The 20820-nt window shown below is 42.6% G+C and overlaps 2 protein-coding genes across 2 annotated transcripts; one reads left to right on the forward strand and one right to left on the reverse strand.

Moving 5' to 3' along the window:
• Positions 1 to 806: 806 nt before the first annotated feature.
• LOC115548576 (deleted in malignant brain tumors 1 protein-like) lies at positions 807 to 1972 on the reverse strand. Its single transcript, XM_030363321.1, has 3 exons — positions 1918 to 1972; positions 1355 to 1675; positions 807 to 1136 (listed from the first exon to the last, which is right to left on the reverse strand). The coding sequence occupies exons 1-3, from the start codon at positions 1970 to 1972 to the stop codon at positions 988 to 990; spliced, it is 525 nt and encodes a 174-aa protein (XP_030219181.1). The 3' UTR covers positions 807 to 987.
• A 1636-nt stretch (positions 1973 to 3608) lies between these two features.
• LOC115549586 (uncharacterized) lies at positions 3609 to 6219 on the forward strand. The gene is made up of 2 exons (XM_030364885.1): positions 3609 to 4020; positions 4367 to 6219. The coding sequence occupies exon 2, from the start codon at positions 4666 to 4668 to the stop codon at positions 5923 to 5925; it is 1260 nt and encodes a 419-aa protein (XP_030220745.1). The 5' UTR covers positions 3609 to 4020; positions 4367 to 4665; the 3' UTR covers positions 5926 to 6219.
• The last annotated feature ends 14601 nt before the right edge of the window (positions 6220 to 20820 follow it).

Genomic DNA, 20820 nt, shown 5'->3' on the forward strand with positions numbered 1-20820 from the left:
ACAGACATCGTGTACAAGCCCATAACTTTGAGGACACCTACGGGTATTCAGAGTCATTTATACGGTATAATAGCAACAGCGCCAGAGCTACTTGCGTTTACGTTTCACACATGCGTTTCAGTCCGCTAAAATCGGGACCAATGGATCCAATAGAGAGAAATGTCCAGCATCCGAAGTGTCCAGCAGGCTAGTTTTAACTTTGACAGCCAATCATAGAGCCCACTAAAGACAAATCTGTGTTTTCGGGGGCATGCTTCCCGAGACTTTAGTTTTTCACAAACTTGAAGACATTTGTGCATTGAGGAGGTGTGTGTGGATGAAGGCTGGTTTAAGCAGCCTCACCAGGTCAGGTCTCATTGGACTCTGGGTCAGATCCCTCTCTCTGGGTGTGTGTTGATGGCTGGTTTAACCTGTGCACACTGCCCCAGAGACCAATCAGACTCGGCCAGTTGAGGCTGCTTAAAGCAGCCATTATTCACATACAACCCGCAGTTATATATTTGATTGAAAACAAGTATTGAAGTATTGGCATGAACACAACCTCTTATAACAAACATAAAAGTTGAAAAGTATTGACAGCCCAGGCATCGGCAAACCCAGCGACCACCTTTTCCAGTGATACGTCTATGCCCATGTCATTACTCCTACGCAACTATGCCTCCAACAGGGGCCGGTCTTTGTTGTTCAGCACTGGGTCTTTCTTTACTCCCCAAAATACACATGCACACACATACAGAAAATGACAAAGACACACGCACACACACACACACACACACACACACACGCACACACACACACACTAAATGCAGGTTTACCATCGCAGATGATGCCAGCGTCTTCAACGTGTTTGCAGTTCTGAGAACCAAACCCTTGATGTTCACAGTCGGTTATTGACGGTTCATTTCCTCCACAGTTGACATCGTCCAACCAGATGGGTCCTGTTCCCGGTCCAAAATATGCCTCGTTGGTGGCTGATATGGCACTGCCTCAGCCCAGCTGTGTACAAACCACCTGGGCATCATTCAGGTCCCATTCATCATCACAAACTGTGCCCCACTGGCCCTGGAGGAAGACCTCCACCCTGCCTGAACAGGGGTTGTTGGAGAGACCGTTGACCAGTCTCACTGGAGGGGCAGCTACGACAAAAGGAAAACATTTGACTACGGGTTGATTGAAGACCTCATTGAAGGAAGACAACCTCAAATAACAAACAAAATAAGCATGTTTTCATCACATGCTTTCAGAAGAATGGGATATTATTCATTGGATAGGAAAATAAGCCATAGATTTAGTGTCATGTTATTTTAGCAGCAGACAAAGCAGATATTGTGTAGCCACATGTTAAATGTATTACCTTCACAGACAACTCCAGCGTCCTGCTGGTGACCACAGTTGTGGGTCAACAGTCCTCTGTGGCCACACTGTGTGAGCTCAGATTCGTGGCCATTGCAGTTGACATTATCCAACCCTATAGGCCCTTGTCCAGGTCCAAAAGTGGCCCCATGTGGTGCAGACAGCACCCTCCCACAGCCCAACTGTCTACACACCACCTGGGCATCGACCAGGTCCCAGTCATCATCACAAACTGTGGCCCACTGGCCATAGAGGAGGATCTCCACCCTGCCTGAACAGGGCTTGTTGGAGAGACCGTTGACCAGTCTCACTGGAGGGGCAGCTATGACCAAAGAAAAACACTTGACTATGGGTTGATTCAGAAATGTATCAAATGAGGACAACTTCTACAAAATAAGCACTTTTTCCTCATATGCCTTTTTATTTGTTAGTAAAATGAGCCATAGATTGAGTATATTGCTATTTTAGCAAAAGGCAAGGAAGGTCATGCATAGCCACATGTTAAATGTATTACCTTCACAGACAGCACCAGCGTCCTCACTGTGACCACAGTCGTTGGTCAACAGTCCTCCGTGCCCACACTGCGTGAGCTCAGATTCGTGGCCAGTGCAGTTGACATCATCCAACCCTATAGGCCCTTGGCCAGGTCCAAAAGTGGCCCCATGTGGTGCAGACAGCACCCTCCCACAGCCCAACTGTCTACACACCACCTGGGCATCGACCAGGTCCCATTCATCATCACAAACTGTGGCCCACTGGCCCTGGAGGAAGACCTCCACCCTGCCTGAACAGGAGCCATTCCCTCCATTCACCAAGCGGACCTCCCCCTAAGTGGCTGGGTGGTCGTCTGGTCCTTGAGGAGCGGTCGTTGGACCACTGGTATGACCTGTGGTTGAATAGGTTGTATAAGTTTGAGGTATGGAAGGTATTGGTTCAAAAGCCTTGGTGTTCACTCATTGTCTATCCACCTGGAAAACAAGTCTCACTTAACTCACCAGGGTACCACTGGCCCAATGCTGCCAAAATAGGTAGGAAGTTGACTGTAACAAGATATCTATTGCTGCTCTCTGGAGAATAGGTTGCCTGCTTGATGATATGTTCAAATTTCCAATCATAAAATATTGATTTAAAATGTGCATCAACTATTTATTTGAAAGCAATAGGCTACATATTTCTGGGATAAATGCTAGAAAATTAGTTTGGGGTTTTACCTTGTAGGCAGACGAAGCAATAATTATAATAATAACTAGAACTGCAAGCAGTTATGCAGGGGTCCAAGAAGTGTGCATTTCGCCGGCACAACGCGACAAGAAATGTGCGTTTCGCCGGCACAACGCGAAGCATGTGTTCAAAACGCTACCCTGAACCTGTGGATACAAAGGATTTGACTGTGGTAGGAGTAGCGAGAAGTCAGTGTAGCGTTTTCGCGGCAAAAATTTGTAGAAGATATACAATTTCCTCGTTTATTGCACCCCCTAATGGCGAAATTTTCCGATTTTTTTATCGAACGACATTAAGGTTAACACCAACATGCGTGTAAAACTTGGACTCGATCCAATGTCTAATTTTGGATTTCTTTGGATTTTTGATATTCCACGTCTAATTTAGCTAATAAACCAATATTCAAAACGCCACCGTTTCGTCGTCAAAGGTCGCATCAAAAAAGTGTCATGCATTCTTTGCGTGTGCGTCTGAAGATGTCGTGTGCAAAGTTTGGTGTCGATTGGTCAAGAAATGTGGGAGGAGTAGGGAAAAAACTGTTTTGCGGTTTTCGCGATTTTGCGAAAAAAAAAATTAGACGCAAATGGGCGTGGCCTATGCCAAAAGATGCAGCAGACTCCAGTGAATATGTGGGTACAAGTTTTTGACTGTGAGAGGTTCGGTGTGGGAGTTATAGCCCCAAACGCATCTTTCCTTGGTATAGCGCCACCTAGTGGCCGGCGTGTCTGGATTTGGTCGTCTGCTTAGAACTCAGGGCCCTGGATCTAGTCATGCAATTGGCGTGTCGGCACCATTTACGGTTTGGGCTGTGGGCACACTTTTAGGATTAGCATGTCGGAATAATAATAATCCTTACAAAAACAATAGGGATCCAACCTGTTGGCTTGGACCCCTAATTAAAAAGCAGGGAGAAATAAAGAGCAGAGATACATGATAGATACTGTTGTCCTCGTTAGAAAGAATAGAGGGTTTTCACCGACGTCACGTCTTGGGCAGTAACCCGGATGCGCGGCCATGTTGGAGGCACTCGATGTAAACACTGCGCTGTAATGTATGTAAACTCTGCGCTGGATAAACGAAAACGCTGCGATGGATAAAGGTCATAAACCCAAGAAAAGCTCGTCAAAAGGCGTTATAGATGCAAAGGCATACAGGGAAGGACTTGGACCGGGCGAAAAAGCACGATATTTGAGGAAGTTAGATTTGATTGGTGGTGCAGATCCCTACGAGTTGGCTCCCTCGTCTTGGATCAATGACGACCCGGAGAGTCTTCCGTCTGTTTGTTATCCTGACATCGTCAACTACCTGGTTTTCTCGCCAAGCCCATACACAGCGGAAGACCTTAAAGCGTACAAAAGTTTGGAGGCCTATAACCAGATGGTGTGTGGATGGGTGAGGGAGATTCAATACCAAGTCATCGACGACAGATGTGTTGCGAAGGCCAAAGTAAGTAATGCAATAATGTCTTTAATCAACCTAACCATAACTGTATGATATCATTGCAATACCCAAGGTGTAGCCAGGTGATTCTCAACCGTTTTTCATTTCAAGGACCCCCAGTTTGATATGCAGTCCACAGACCACAGTCTAGATTGCTATGTACACTGTACACTATCAACTTTATTTATAGTGCATTTATCACTATCAGAGTTAATAACCTCTGGGGGCCTGTGTGGCCACATTGTGAACAAGTGATGCAGATAAGCCTAACTGTTATTCATTTTTTTAAAGTGAAACGGTGAGAAACTATTTTGTTATTCTTACTTATTTGGTTGTCATGTCTTTTATTCAGGTTCTCCATTCTCAATCAATCCGAGAAACACCCCTGGAACCCTGGATAATCGCTGAGAAGTCTGGTCGGATACTTGGAGCCCACTGCACGTGTATGGCTGGCCTTGGAGAGACGTGCACACATGTTGCTGCATTATTGTTTCTCATAGAAGAAACAGTGAAGTTGAGGGACTCAAAGACAGTGACGCAAGAGAAGGCGTATTGGCTGTTACCTACTGCACTGTCTAAGGTGGAATACAGGGAATGCCGGAAGATTGACTTCACTGTAACCAAGAGGTCTCAAGTAAAAGAGCTGGCAGGATGAAATGTGCTGCTCTTGGACAGCCACTTGAGGACCCAAGTGATACTTCCACTGTTACAGTTGGGAAACCGCAACAGCCAACCAGTGATGAACTGTCATCATTATTCAGTGCTCTTAGCGCGACTGGATCAAAGTCTGCTATTTTGTCCCTGATTGAGCCTTACTCTGACAGTTTTGTTCCAAAATCAATTGGAGAAAATTTACCTCTTGTGTTGACGGAATTGCGAAAAGACGAAGCAGTTCACATGGACTATAGTGAGCTATTGTCCACATGCAAAGATGTTGAAATTTCTGTTTCAGAGGAGCAAGCAAAGGCAGTTGAGGCCGCTACAAGGGATCAAGCTTCCTCTAAACTGTGGTTTAGATTTCGCGCTGGTCGAATCACAGCATCTAAAATGAAAACTGCATGTTGCACTGATCCAAAACAGCCAGCTCAGAGCTTAATCAAAAGCAAATGCTATCCTGAGTCATACATATTCACATCAAAAGCCACTACCTGGGGATGTAATCATGAGAAATTTGCACGTGATATGTTTATAGATGTACATAAGGAATCTCATGAAAATGTTAAAGTACACGACACAGGTTTTTTCATAAATCCAAGTGTGCCATTCTTGGGTGCTTCTCCCGATGGCCTTGTTTCTTGTGATTGTTGTGGTGTCAGTGTAATTGAAGTGAAATGTCCATTCTGTGTGAAAAGTGACATGTTGGACAGTGTATCCTATTTGGAGAAGGACAGTGAAGGGAAACTGACACTTAACCGAAACCACCAGTATTTCTACCAGGTGCAAACTCAACTTGGGGTGTGCAAACTGGAATCTGCCTATTTAGTTGTTTGGACAGAAAAGGATTTGCATGTTGAGTGCATTTTATTTGATGAAGAGTTTTGGGACACAATATGCCAGAAAAGCAAGAATATTTTTGACACAGCCATTATGCCAGAGTTAGTTGGCAAGTTTTACACAAGGCTTTCATCTACCATGGCCAATGTGTCCTCGCAACCTGGAGTATCTACCTCGGCTGAATCACATGGCTCTGATTGTGCTGCAAGTGCCAGTGGCCAAGAAGAAACCTGGTGTTTCTGTGGCCAGGTTGAGTTTGGAAAGATGATTTTGTGTGACAATGCAAAATTTCATATTAAGTGGTTTCACTACTCGTGCATTAATGTCAAGGTTGCACCAAAGGGAAAATGGTATTGCCCAAAGTGCCAAAAGCTACCTAAGTTTGAGCCAAAAAAGGGAAAGAAACCTTTGAAGTAAAAAGTTACGCACTTCAGGCACTTTGTTTTAATGTTGGTTAAAACAATATTTAATTTATTTAGAAACGTGTACCTTTTTTGAAACTGTTCTTTAAATATTTTTAGCATTTGATTTCAAGTTGGTGAGATTTTGCAATGCTATACTGACAAAAAAAGTTGTAAAACTCAAATTACATACAAAATTATGTTCGCACTATAGTATACTGTATATACTATAATTTATAGTACTGTATAGTTTATAAGCTATCTGTTCTGATAACTGTGTGGTTTTCCTTTAATAAATCTGTGTTCTGATGATAGTGTTATGATGTGTTCTCTTCCACAACAATACATTAACAAAAACTGTAAATTAACAACCATTTATAAATAATTTTAGGCTATATAGTCTTTTTATTGACAAAGTGCATATAAAAATATTCTTCAGTCAAAATCAACAATGGATGGGCAAAGGTTCACCAGAGCACAACAGACAAGTCCAATCTTATCAATGGTACAATAACCATCACTATCTTTGCACATCAAGAAATCAATTGGTAATATCCCCCCCAGGATGGTATATTTCTGGCGCACGCTACCAATTACACGCTCAACATGAATCCTGACATGGGCAATTTTTCTTGTGGTTTCTAAGTCAACAGGAGCCAACTGTGACTTTCCACGAGTGAAGGCTGGAATTTTTACATGAGCCATTATACAACCCAAAGTGGCTTGAATATTAAAGCCACGGTCAGCAAGGACAAGATCACCAGGAACTATGTTGTCCAAAAAGCCACAGTTTTCAGTTAGGTATTTGTCACTGACTCTTCCTCCCCATGCATTTGAAATGTAAGACACTGTGCCCTGTGGTGTAATACCAATCAAGAATTTAACTGTGTTATGGTGCTTGTAGGAAGACCATGTTTCTGCTCTGGCTATAAGGTTAGACGGACGTTCTATAAAAACCTCAAAACAGTCAATAATAACAGCACATTTTTTCCCAAAATGTTTCCTGAATTGCATTGGCATAGTTTTTTGTAAATGCTCTCTTTCTGGCCATATGATAAGTGGTTTCATACGAATAAACATGACATCAATGACATCAGTGACTATCCTAGAAGCAGTGGCTATTGATATGTTAAATGCATATGACAGGAAGGTCGTGGAAACATTAAGCCTAAGGCGCATCAGTGTCGGCATCAACTGCTTAAACTTATCAAGTGACTTCTTCACAGGGAGGTGGGGACTAAGGAATGTGAAGAGTACCAACAGTATCTGGTATGAGGTAGGCCAGTGAAAAATAAAACCTTTTCATCATTATCAACAAATGCACTTTGGTCATAGGTAGTGGACAAATGTGCAACATCAGAGCACAACTGGATGTTTTCAGTTCTAAGATTTTGAAGTTCGCTGGTCATAGCCTCAATTAAATCACCAGTCAATTCACTTTGAGTCTCTGTGCTGCACAAATTGCTGCTGATATAACCACTTGTACTAGGGTCATCAGTCTCAGAATCATCAGTCTCTGCAGCAACTCCAGCACCAGCAGCAGCATCAGCAGCAGCTTCTCTCAGTCTCTGCTGGGTTCTATTCCCACGACGGCTGTAGCGTGATGATGTCCCAGCTTTTTCAGGAGACCTTTGCTGACCTGTCATTCCGACAGATGGCACCCAATCTGGGTCATCCTTTTGATAAAGGTCAGACCTTTTACCTGGAATACAATGAGAAATACAGCACATTGTAGCTCTACATTTTAAGAACTGTGTTGCTACTGTAGCAGGCTATTAAATATGATCCTAATCAGATATTAAGTCAATAATGCAACATAAAAACATGTCACTTACCTGACAAGAAATGGGCCGAACCAATTCGGACGTTGTCCAGATTTTTGCCACGTAGATCCTGGTTCAGCTTCGCTAACCACAAGCGCCTCCTTTCCTCTGACAACTTTTGGCATTGTTCTCCTTGATTAGTTATAACTTTTGGCAGTCTGTAATACTCCAAATGTTTTTCGCGGTCTGACCGATTGGTACAGCCAAAAACACGGCAATAATTTACCATTTTCCACGAAGATATTCGGGATCTACTGCGGCGTGCGCTTTATTTACCTTGGCGTGCGGTTTATTTACCTTGCCGAGTACCTCCAACATGGCGACTGCCGGATTGATGACGCGCTGATGACGCGCCGGGGCGTCTAACCTTGACAGTATATATTGGGGGAGATTCGTTGTATTTTTTCTGAACAAGACATAGACAAGGTTGTCTTGTTTCTGAACAAGACAACCAATGGGATAAGAGAACTAGCCTACCTGCCAAAATTTTACGACCGTATAGGTCGTTTGTAGCCTGGATACCAGCCTGAACTCCGACCACAAAATATTTGGTCTGGGAGATTCAGTCTGGAATTGAGCTCGTTGGGATGTATTAGGTCAGATCAAAAAGTGATCTGACCAATCAAATTGTAAGGGCGGGCTTTATACGTTGATGGACAGATGATACACATTAACGTAATAAACCACGTCACAGAAGAGCGCTCAGCGCTTTTACTTTTTTTTCCCAAAAATGCTGACCGTGTTGCCAATTTGTCCGTGTATCCTTAAATTATTTTTACAAAACAGGCATAAATCGTTTATGTCCATCTTCTTTTTCTACTTCTTCGAACGTGCGCTCAGTTGAGTTAGTTTGAGAATAGCTGTGCTTCGCACAACATACGTCATATGGCGTCACATTAGTGCCATAATTCACTAATGTGATAAAAGATGCATTCGGGCGTATTACATTATTCCACACGCGTAGATATTAACTGCGAGCGCGCAAATGATCTCTGCGCGCGCAAAACAGCCTCTCGCGCGTGCAAATTACCTTAGCGCGCGCAAAACAGCCTCTCGCGCGCGCAAATTACCTCAGCGCGCGCAAAACCTCTCGCGAAAGATGTTTTTACGCTCTCGCTCGAATTTAATTTTGGCACTATGGGGGTGGGAACCAAGGCAGGGCGGGCTTTCCTATGATTGGCTGTTTCTGAAGCGCGATATTTGATTGACAGCCCTCCTCAGCTCTCCTCTCATTCAATTCTGAATTGTACAGTTAATGGCTGAAACGATAGTTACTTATTGTAACTCTAGATTCTATGAGTATAGGGGCAGCCTTTTAAGGCTATCGATATTGGGTTATCCCTAGGCGTGAGCCGTAGCACTGAAAATTTGTAATCCCCGACCACCAACACCAGTGGGCCTCAATAACGTCCGCGTGCGGCGTGCCTCAACGACGTCCGCATTTCGCAGATATAGCCGGGCGCCGGCGGACGTTCTGCTCCCAATAAACAGCTTTTCTTCAGCTATTTAAAGGACAATGAGGCCGACACTTCAAAGGCTGCGCCTATACTCATAGAATCTGGAGTTACAATACGTTCAGCCATTTACTGTACAATTCAGAATTGAATGTGAGGAGGGCTGTCAATCAAATATCGCGCTTCAGAAACGGCCAATCACGTTTGGCCGTTTCACGTATCGCCCTGCCTTGGTTCCCGGCCCCCATAGTGCCAAAATTAAATTCGAGCGAGAGCGTAAAAACATCTTTCGCGAGAGGTTTTGCGCGCGCTGAGGTAATTTGCGCACAAGAGAGGCTGTTTTGCGCGCGCTGAGGTAATTTGCGCGCGCGAGAGGCTGTTTTGCGCGCGCAGAGATCATTTGCGCGCTCGCAGTTAATATCTACGCGTGTGGAATAATGTAATACGCCCGAATGCATCTTTTATCACATTAGTGAATTATGGCACTAATGTGACGCCATAACGTCACATACATACTACGTTGCTCTGATTGGTTTTAGGTCTATCCAATTGAGCGAAGAGGCATTTTCCTTCCTGGTTCCGCCCTATAATCACAGCCCAATGGTTCGGTCTCAGACTCATATATTCTGACTAGAATTATGAGTATGACCTCGCCAGGCTAGGTCGTTTGTACTGCCACGGATTACGACCCACTGGAGCGTATCAAAAACGAGCGCCTCTACAGGTCGTGGGAGGTATGTATGCCACATATATGTTTTTGCTCTGTGCATTTAGGGTTTTTATGGAAGCCCGTTTCCGCCACGTAAAAGAAAAAAAATGCAGGTCACAACTCATTATTTTGAGATAGTATCTCATTATTTTGAGATAGTATCTCATTATTTTGAGATAGTATCTCGTTATTTTGAGATAGTATCTCGTTATTTTGACTTAGTATCTCGTTATTTTGACATGGTAGGCCTATCTCATTATTTTGAGATACTATCTCATTATAATGAGATACTATCTCATTATTTTGAGATAACTTCTCAACAGGACCAGACCAGTCATTGTAGCCTAATTGTAGCTTATCCATAGGTGCTACATATAGCCTATTATTACAGTAGATTAGCTGGAGATGATGAACTCGATTATTAAAGATTATTTCAGACGGAGGTATACAAATGCTGAAATTTTGGCTCGATTATCTAAGGACCACAACATAAACTCTAGTAAAATAACTTTAGAAAGAGTGCTTCATAGGAATCAGCTGTGGCGAAGACGCAATAAGGCGGACATCGGAGAAGTAGCCGATTTCATACATCGCCAATTACAGTCCTCTGGCCAACAACATGGCTACAGGTGGATGCAACAGAAGTGTTGGATGGCAGGGATCATCACGGACAGAGAGACCCAATTCGTCTCTTGCTGCGTCAAATGGATGGTGGTGGCGTGGATCTCCGTGCACGGCACCGTCTGAGACGTAGAGTCTATGTCAGTCGTGGCCCGAATTATGTGTGGCACATAGATGGATATGACAAATTGAAGCCGTATGGGATATGCATCAGTGGTTGTGTCACTTGTATTGTATTTAATTGTTTAGATTAAACAATTAAATACAATAAAAATATAAAGTAAAAACAAGTGTTATCGCTATCTATCATAATACAGATAGCGATCCGCTATCTGTATTATGTTATTTCGTCGTTTGGAAACATGTTTTCTGCATCGCGTCGTCTGTTGCCGGGCAGGTTGTCAGGTTGTAAACAAACGATGACGTAGGCCGGTACAATTTTCGCCCCCGGTACAATTTTAACGTGACAGTTGCATTGATGGGTTCTCGCCAAAGATGATCTGGCTAAACACCGACTCAACTAACAGCGACCTACGTCTTATAGCGGGCTAAGCGGGGTATTTCATTGATTCAGTGATGCAGCATGGTCGCCCATTGAAAGTGAGATTGGATCGCGGGACGGAGAACACACACATTGCCGCAATGCAAAGTTTTATTCACGGCAGTGAAAACGGCATTTCCCCAGACTGTGTCACTCTAGGTCCAAGCACGGGGAACCAACGTATTGAACGCTGGTGGTGTACGGCTGATTTCTATGAAGCACTCTTTCTAGAGTTCTTTTACTAATGTTTATGTTGTGCTCCATAGATAATCGAGCCAAAATTTCAGCATTTGTATACCTCCGTCTGAAATAATCTTTAATAATCGAGTTCATCATCTCCAGCTAATCTACTGTAATAATAGGCTATATGTAGCACCTATGGATAAGCTACAATTAGGCTACAATGACTGGTCTGGTCCTGTTGGGAAGTTATCTCAAAATAATGAGATAGTATCTCATTATAATGAGATAGTATCTCAAAATAATGAGATAGTATCTCATTATAATGAGATACTATCTCAAAATAACGAGATACTATCTCAAAATTATGGAAGCCCGTTTCCGCCACGTAAAAGAAAAAAAATGCAGGTCACAACTCATTATTTTGAGATAGTATCTCGTTATTTTGACATATCTCGTTATTTTGACATAGTATCTCGTTATTTTGACATAGTATCTCATTATTTTGAGATACTATCTCATTATAATGAGATACTATCTCATTATAATGAGATAACTTCTCAACAGGACCAGACCAGTCATTGTAGCCTAATTGTAGCTTATCCATAGGTGCTACATATAGCCTATTATTACAGTAGATTAGCTGGAGATGATGAACTCGATTATTAAAGATTATTTCAGACGGAGGTATACAAATGCTGAAATTTTGGCTCGATTATCTAAGGACCACAACATAAACTCTAGTAAAATAACTTTAGAAAGAGTGCTTCATAGGAATCAGCTGTGGCGAAGACGCAATAAGGCGGACATCGGAGAAGTAGCCGATTTCATACATCGCCAATTACAGTCCTCTGGCCAACAACATGGCTACAGGTGGATGCAACAGAAGTGTTGGATGGCAGGGATCATCACGGACAGAGAGACCCAATTCGTCTCTTGCTGCGTCAAATGGATGGTGGTGGCGTGGATCTCCGTGCACGGCACCGTCTGAGACGTAGAGTCTATGTCAGTCGTGGCCCGAATTATGTGTGGCACATAGATGGATATGACAAATTGAAGCCGTATGGGATATGCATCAGTGGTTGTGTCACTTGTATTGTATTTAATTGTTTAGATTAAACAATTAAATACAATAAAAATATAAAGTAAAAACAAGTGTTATCGCTATCTATCATAATACAGATAGCGATCCGCTATCTGTATTATGTTATTTCGTCGTTTGGAAACATGTTTTCTGCATCGCGTCGTCTGTTGCCGGGCAGGTTGTCAGGTTGTAAACAAACGATGACGTAGGCCGGTACAATTTTCGCCCCCGGTACAATTTTAACGTGACAGTTGCATTGATGGGTTCTCGCCAAAGATGATCTGGCTAAACACCGACTCAACTAACAGCGACCTACGTCTTATAGCGGGCTAAGCGGGGTATTTCATTGATTCAGTGATGCAGCATGGTCGCCCATTGAAAGTGAGATTGGATCGCGGGACGGAGAACACACACATTGCCGCAATGCAAAGTTTTATTCACGGCAGTGAAAACGGCATTTCCCCAGACTGTGTCACTCTAGGTCCAAGCACGGGGAACCAACGTATTGAACGCTGGTGGTGTACGGCTGATTTCTATGAAGCACTCTTTCTAGAGTTCTTTTACTAATGTTTATGTTGTGCTCCATAGATAATCGAGCCAAAATTTCAGCATTTGTATACCTCCGTCTGAAATAATCTTTAATAATCGAGTTCATCATCTCCAGCTAATCTACTGTAATAATAGGCTATATGTAGCACCTATGGATAAGCTACAATTAGGCTACAATGACTGGTCTGGTCCTGTTGGGAAGTTATCTCAAAATAATGAGATAGTATCTCATTATAATGAGATAGTATCTCAAAATAATGAGATAGTATCTCATTATAATGAGATACTATCTCAAAATAACGAGATACTATCTCAAAATTATGGAAGCCCGTTTCCGCCACGTAAAAGAAAAAAAATGCAGGTCACAACTCATTATTTTGAGATAGTATCTCGTTATTTTGACATATCTCGTTATTTTGACATAGTATCTCGTTATTTTGACATAGTATCTCATTATTTTGAGATACTATCTCATTATAATGAGATACTATCTCATTATAATGAGATAACTTCTCAACAGGACCAGACCAGTCATTGTAGCCTAATTGTAGCTTATCCATAGGTGCTACATATAGCCTATTATTACAGTAGATTAGCTGGAGATGATGAACTCGATTATTAAAGATTATTTCAGACGGAGGTATACAAATGCTGAAATTTTGGCTCGATTATCTATGGAGCACAACATAAACATTAGTAAAAGAACTCTAGAAAGAGTGCTTCATAGAAATCAGCCGTACACCACCAGCGTTCAATACGTTGGTTCCCCGTGCTTCGACCTAGAGTGACACAGTCTGGGGAAATGCCGTTTTCACTGCCGTGAATTAAACTTTGCATTGCGGCAATGTGTGTGTTCTCCGTCCCGCGATCCAATCTCACTTTCAATGGGCGACCATGCTGCATCACGGAATCAATGAAATACCCCGCTATAAGACGTGGGTCGCTGTTAGTTGAGTGGGTGTTTAGCCAGATCATATTTGGCGAGAACCCATCAATGCAACCACTGATGCATATCCCATACGGCTTCAATTTGTCATATCCATCTATGTGCCACACATAATTCGGGCCACGACTGACATAGACTCTACGTCTCAGACGGTGCCGTGCACGGAGATCCACGCCACCACCATCCATTTGACGCAGCAAGAGACGAACGGTCTCTCTGTCCGTGATGATCCCTGCCGTCCAACACTTCTGTTGCATCCACCTGTAGCCATGTTGTTGGCCAGAGGACTGTAATTGGCGATGTATGAAATCGGCTACTTCTCCGATGTCCGCCTTATTGCGTCTTCGCCACAGCAGATTCCTATGAAGCACTCTTTCTAGAGTTCTTTAACTAATGTTTATGTTGTGCTCCATAGATAATCGAGCCAAAATTTCAGCATTTGTATGCCTCCGTCTGAAATAATCTTTAATAATCGAGTTCATCATCTCCAGCTAATCTACTGTAATAATAGGCTATATGTGGCACCTATGGATAAGCTACAATTAGGCTACAATGACTGGTCTGGTCCTGTTGGGAAGTTATCTCATTATAATGAGATAGTATCTCATTATAATGAGATAGTATCTCAAAATAATGAGATACTATCTCAAAATAATGAGATACTATCTCAAAATAACGAGATACTATGTCAAAATAACGAGATACTATCTCAAAATAATAAGATACTTAACCTGCATTTTTTTTCTTTTACGTGGCGGAAACGGGCTTCAATAGGTTTTAGCCATATACAGGTGTAAATGATTTAAGATCAAAACTCAAATCAACGGTTGGAAAAAATAACTCACATTTTTTGCTAAATCTATTCATTTGATGAGTAGGCTATAAGGATATAAGGATACAACCCGGTATAAGGACAACGCCCATACACTTTATTATACTTACATTACATACCCGGTATCACGCCAAGGCTGTCCACATCGCAAGGCATGTTCAGGGTGACGCTTTGCCTGACCAAAGCGTCACCCTGAACACGCGTCCTTCTCCATTCGAAATGAATGGGGGAATAGCACCAACAGTGATACGTTCTCCTAGCATTTGGTGAAATTGTTACGCAGCCATATTAATCGTTATTATCTACGATGGCTCATTGCATTCACTCAATAATAAAAATTTCACCAGGTTATCTCATAATTATGAGATAATTATCTCATAATTATGAGATAATTATCTCGTAATTATGAGATACTATCAGTAGTGTTGCCAGATTGGGCGGTTTCCCACCCAATTGAGCTGCTTAGGATGGCCGTCTGCGGGTAAAAATGGGTAAAAAGGGTATTTGGGTGGGTTTTTCTGCAGATTTCTGGCCATAGAAAGCAATAGAATTTAGTTAAAATTGGGCGGGATTGGGTGCTTCCAGGTGGATTTTGAGCATTTTTGGGCTGGACATCATCAGTCTCACCTGGCAACCGTGCAGTTGCACTAGTCCCAGGCTTGCTGAGGGTTGCTTTCGTGATATAGATGTACGTGCGTATGTCACGCAGCTAAAATGTTGCTTGACCATTTTGTGTCAAAAATTGTCCTACGTACGCAGCTACGCGCCTGTGGCTGCGCTGGATTTAGGAGTCCCAGGAAGGAAACCCAAACGCCGCCGTGTTTGGGTGCATGATAGAGCTTGGATCGGGTTAGATTAAATAATCTCGGATATAAATAACAATAATCGGGTTAAATAACTTCACATGGTGTGTCTGGTGTGTTTCCAGCATTCGTAGTGTTGATCAGCAGAGAAATAGTCCGCCAAGACGTTGAGGTTGCTTAGCAACCAGAGACGCTGTCCATGCAAGTGAACGGAGCGTTCACTCTTCGTCATAACTATCAAACCAAACATCCTTCACATTCACCGAGCGAACATTATGAAAGTAAAATGCACATTTCTCGCTAAAAATGTTTCCATAAACGCATTTAATGGCGTAACTATGTTACTATTTCCAACCAGAATAAAGAAAGATGTCGGCCGTATGCTTCTGTGCAAGCGTCACTACTCTCTACTATCTCATAATTACGAGATAGTATCTCATAATTACGAGATAATCATCTCATAATTACGAGATAATTATCTCATAATTATGAGATAGTATCTCATAATTATGAGATAATTATCTCATAATTATGAGATAACCTGGTGAAATTTTTATTATTGAGTGAATGCAATGAGCCATCGTAATTATCTGAATGGGAAATGCAATATTTTAGGACAGATATACCATTAAACGTGTTTCTAATGACATTTCTAGCGAGAAATGTACATTTTCCTTGCATAATCTTCAGTCAGTGAATGTGTATGATCTTTATTAATCTTTATTATCTGAATGGGAAATGCAATATTTTAGGATCGATTCACCGTTAAACGTGTTTCTAATAACATTTCTAGCGAGAAATACACTTTTTACTTGCATAATCTTCAGTCAGTGATTGTGTGTGATCTTTAGTTTTATTCAGGAAGATTTGATCGGCTCGCTCGCATGTTTCAACGACGTCAGGTTGCTAGGGACGCTGCTTTCGCTAAACTAGCAGCTCACGTGTTTCCTGCGTTTGTGTTATTAAACCGTTACTTTATGTAACTTTTAATGATATTGTGATAACCACAGGCGAGGTATTGAGCGAAGTAAGCTTGATAGCAGGTTTATTGGATTCCACAATCGGACAGGCAGGCACAGCTCCACCGGAAAACTACAACAACCAAAACTCCCGCCCGGAAGGAAACCCCCGGAACCCCCTCTCAGAAGGCCCGCCCCTTCCTCCCAAACCCTGTGACGCTGCTACAATATCATCTTGTTAGAAACACGTTTATCTGAGAGCCAACCCAGTCGCCAAAAGCATACGTTGACAGTGTAAGTTTTCGTGAACACTGGATTACGTCGCATTTCAACATAAAATAGCGTGCTAAGCACACATACACACACACACGCACGCACACACGCACGCTAACACACACACACACACACGCACACATGCACACACACACACACACACACAATGCATTTCGCTGCTAAAGAAGTGTTGAGACGAAAGATGATATCAAGACATTTATAGAATATTCCCATTCACATTATGATTCTTCGTCATAACATCCGACCAAACATCCTTTACAGTCACTGAGCGAGGATTATGAAAGTCCAGGCCCCCCCTTCCTGCACTCGGGGTCCGACTGGGCCAAGTTTCGGTGCGGGGGTCCCAGTTGGGCCTTAGAATAAGGTATTCAAATTTCAGGGCGGTAGGACGTTCCTATCTCAAAAACTGTTTTTCCACCACATTCTGAACCATTAGGTCTTGCAGGTAACACTTCTGAGGGGCTTTGTCCAAATGACAGTCCATTTGGGAAAACTTTTTTTCTCTAAGGGCTAGAACTCCAAATCTCGGATATGTCGTTCTCGGGGCCCCGGGAAATGTGTGTAAACATTTTAGCCTCCCTAGCTATCTCGAAAAGGCCGGAAAAGGGGCGTGACGTCCAACAGTACAGTAAATGTACATAAGACAGAGGTTAGTTTCTAGTCCCCATTTTTTGTGGGATGGAGGTGTACATTTGTGGCTTAAGGTGTGTAGACACAGCTGGCCTGTGGCCACGTTTTTGAAGTCTGGGGTCAAAAGGTCAAAAGGAGCCGGCACCACGCCGCTTATGAGATAACAAAAAGTTAATGTGTGTTTCTCTCGTAACTTTTTGTCATTATTAAAGAGAAGCCTGATTCTCAGATATGCGTGTTGGATGGCTAGGGTGTAGGTCTGGGAAGAACTTCAGGCCAAAATCTTGCAAGCGAGCCGCTGGGTGCAGGTGCAACGAGATGGAGCACTTGCTGAGTCATTTCCTGTAGGGCTGGAGCCACAGGTTGAAGCGTATGCATCCTTTGAGACCCCCTTTGATATATAAGAGACCTCAAAGTACAGCTTACTTAAATGTTGTCGACCCAGTCACCTATTGCATCACTTCCTTTAGGGCTTCGGCCTCCTAATTGATCATTGTAGTATAATTGAATGCCCTCTTTCATATATATGATACCTCCACCACTGGGACGTGGCAACAACTCTCCAAATCCATATGGGGAGGGGGGGGTGATGCTTGTGGACAGTAGGGGTTTACCCTAGACATAAATAGGAAGCAAACTCAGGAGAAGGAATGACCTCTCACAAATATATATTCAATAAATTGTTTGAGTATAGGCGCAGCCTTTTAAGTGTCGGCCTCATTGTCCTTTAAATAGCTGAAGAAAAGCTGTTTATTGGGAGAAGAACGTCCGCCGGCGCCCGACTATATCTGCGAAATGCGGATGTCGTTGAGGCACGCCGCACGCGGACTTAATTGAGGCCCACGCTGTTGGTGGGCGGGGATTAAAATTTTTTCAGTGCTACGGCTCACGCCTAGGGATAACCCAATAGCGATAGCCTTAAAAGGCTGTGCCTATACTCATAGAATCTAGAGTTACAATACGTAATTATCGTTTCAGCCATTTACTGTACAATTCAGAATTGAATGAGAGGAGGGCTGAGGAGGGCTGTCAATCAAATATCGCGCTTCAGAAACGGCCAATCATAGGAAAGCCCGCCCTGCCTTGGTTCCCTCCCCATAGTGCCAAAACTAAATTTGCTCGCGAGAGCAGAACATCATTCGCGAGAGGCTGAGGCTGTTTTGTGCGACCGAAGTTATTTCCCGCTCTCGCTTGCAACGAGGTAATGCTCTCGAGGAGCAATGCTCTCTGTTTTCCTCGCTCGGGGAGCAGCGCTCTGAGTGCGCGCGCAAAGATAATTTGCGCGCTTGCAATTAATATCTACGCATGTGATATGATATAATACGCCCGAATGCATGTTTTATCACATGAGTGCTTTATGGCACTAATTAGGGCTGGGACGACGCGTCGACGTAATCGATGACGTCGACGCATAAATTACGTCAACGCGAAAAATGCGCGTTGATTAAAAAAAAAAAAAAGATGGGCGGCGCCGGAGCGTAGTTGCAACGCGATTGGCTCCTCAGACTTTCATAAGTGCAAAGTGTCATCTGCAAAATGGAGATGACTTTCCATTCTAGCACCACGGCAATTCACCAGCACCTGAAGAGGCGCCACCTGGTAGCAGCTGCAGATGACCGAGCACCGTAGAATTCTAAGAATGCATTACTTTGCACTTTTATTTTGAAATTTAAAGGCAATAAACATGTATTGAAATGTTAAGGAATTCATATTTTTTTCATTCAGATATGTAAATCAACATGTATAAATTGCTATTAGTCAATTAATGGGGAGATAATCGAGAATCGAATCGAATCGAAATCGAATCGGACTGAAAAAATGAATCGTTAGATGAATCGATGGATCGAAAAAATAATAAAAATAAAAATAATCCCTAGATTAATTGTTTAAAAAATAATCGTTTATCCCAGCCCTAACACTAATGTGTCGCCATAGTATCATGCCTTAAGTGTGTCTTCAACAACCACACACAAAAGTTTGCACATTTACATGAATTTTGTGGAATTCATATTTCATTGTATTTGTCTAAATGCATACTAATGCAGACTGTAGATATATTTATGAGTGACGTTTGCCAACACAATTACACAGTTACTTGGCCATAACACACTCACCCATTATCTCTATCTCTCTCTCTCTCACTCACACACAGAGAGAGAGAGAATGTTATTGTTATTGTTGATGTATCTGCACTCTTAATGTTGCTGATTTCTACAAGGCAAAAAATTAACTTAAAACTTAGTTCCCTGGCCCCATTCGTCTCTGTAAGTAAATGTTCTGTTTTTGCCTTACTATTTTGTCAGAATGCACCAGAATGCTTCGTTTGTTTGTGAAAATCACAAAAAAATCTTGTGGGGGAGGATGCCCCCAGACCCCCTACAGGGGTTCGGAATGCAAACGTACAGCCCCCCCTCAAATAAATTTGTGTGTGGGCCACTCATATTCCGTGGCCCACACACAGATCCCTGTATCAACCAACGAGTCGACCACGGGCGCTTAACTCATAATCCGTGGTTGCCTCACGGAATCACTTAAATTGTCCGTGATATGCCAACGGAATTTGCTCCAATGCAAGTTAATGATTATTAATAAATGATATAAATACACATACATATTTATAGATATTTATTTTTTTCGTTATATATAGATGTATATTAATTAATTAATTTATTTATTATATATGGAGACCACCAGACCTCCTCGAAGCAACGAAAATGGTCTATTCAATTCAAGATGGGTGCATGGGCGAGAACAGGGATATAGTGCCATACCGTCAATATGAATTTCATTCATATAGGCTAAGGTCATTTCACGGATCCCTGTGAGACCAGGTTGACTCGGTCGTTGAGACGGGGATCTGTGTGTGTGTGCCACAGAATATGAGTGTCATCAACTTGCATTGGAGCAAAATCCGTGGCCATATCACGGAAATTGGAGTGTTTCTGTGAGGATTCCACGGATTTTGAGTTAGGCGTCCGTGGTCATTTCACGGATTGCTGTGAGACCAGGTTGGCCGTTACACATTTGATGGATAAGATGCGAGCGCCCTTTCTAGAGCATTTCCACCAGCACTGAAGCTACACGACGTGACGATCAGCATGGCAGCATCAGGGATCCCCCGCCAGCTCTTTAACACATTAATTTGTAATAAAGCAAGCATATGATGCATCTAAGATACAGATTTCTCACCTTATTAGTTATCAAATAATAAGGTGACTTCACATCTCCCCAAAAAGTCAACTTTTTTGTATTGTCGTTGCCAATCAAGTGCCACCCCAAATATAAGACTGGCCTGAGCTGGCCACCACAGTAATAAAATCCTGGCTACACCCCTGAATAGGTGGAATTCGCTCTAAAATGGGACTTTTAATTTCGGCGGAAATTGAGGCTTCCATTTATGTTGTGTTCCAGCCTAATTCAGACACACCCATCCACATTGAATATTTCCCTTTTAAAACAATCTCACTGGTGTTTTCATTTATTTAA

This window comes from Gadus morhua, chromosome 8, assembly GCF_902167405.1.
Source record: "Gadus morhua chromosome 8, gadMor3.0, whole genome shotgun sequence".
NCBI lineage: Eukaryota > Metazoa > Chordata > Actinopteri > Gadiformes > Gadidae > Gadus > Gadus morhua.

Excerpts from the sequence above, each read along its gene's own strand:
- LOC115548576 (XM_030363321.1), bottom strand. The coding sequence starts at position 1,972 with ATGTCAACTGCACTGGCCACGAATCTGAGCTCACGCAGTGTGGGCACG. Across the intron at positions 1,676-1,917 it reads CAGTGTGGGCACGGAGGACT|CTGCCCCTCCAGTGAGACTG; the intron begins GTTGACCAACGA and ends CTTTGGTCATAG. Across the intron at positions 1,137-1,354 it reads CGCTGGAGTTGTCTGTGAAG|CTGCCCCTCCAGTGAGACTG; the intron begins GTAATACATTTA and ends CTTTTGTCGTAG.
- LOC115549586 (XM_030364885.1), top strand. The coding sequence starts at position 4,666 with ATGAAATGTGCTGCTCTTGGACAGCCACTTGAGGACCCAAGTGATACT.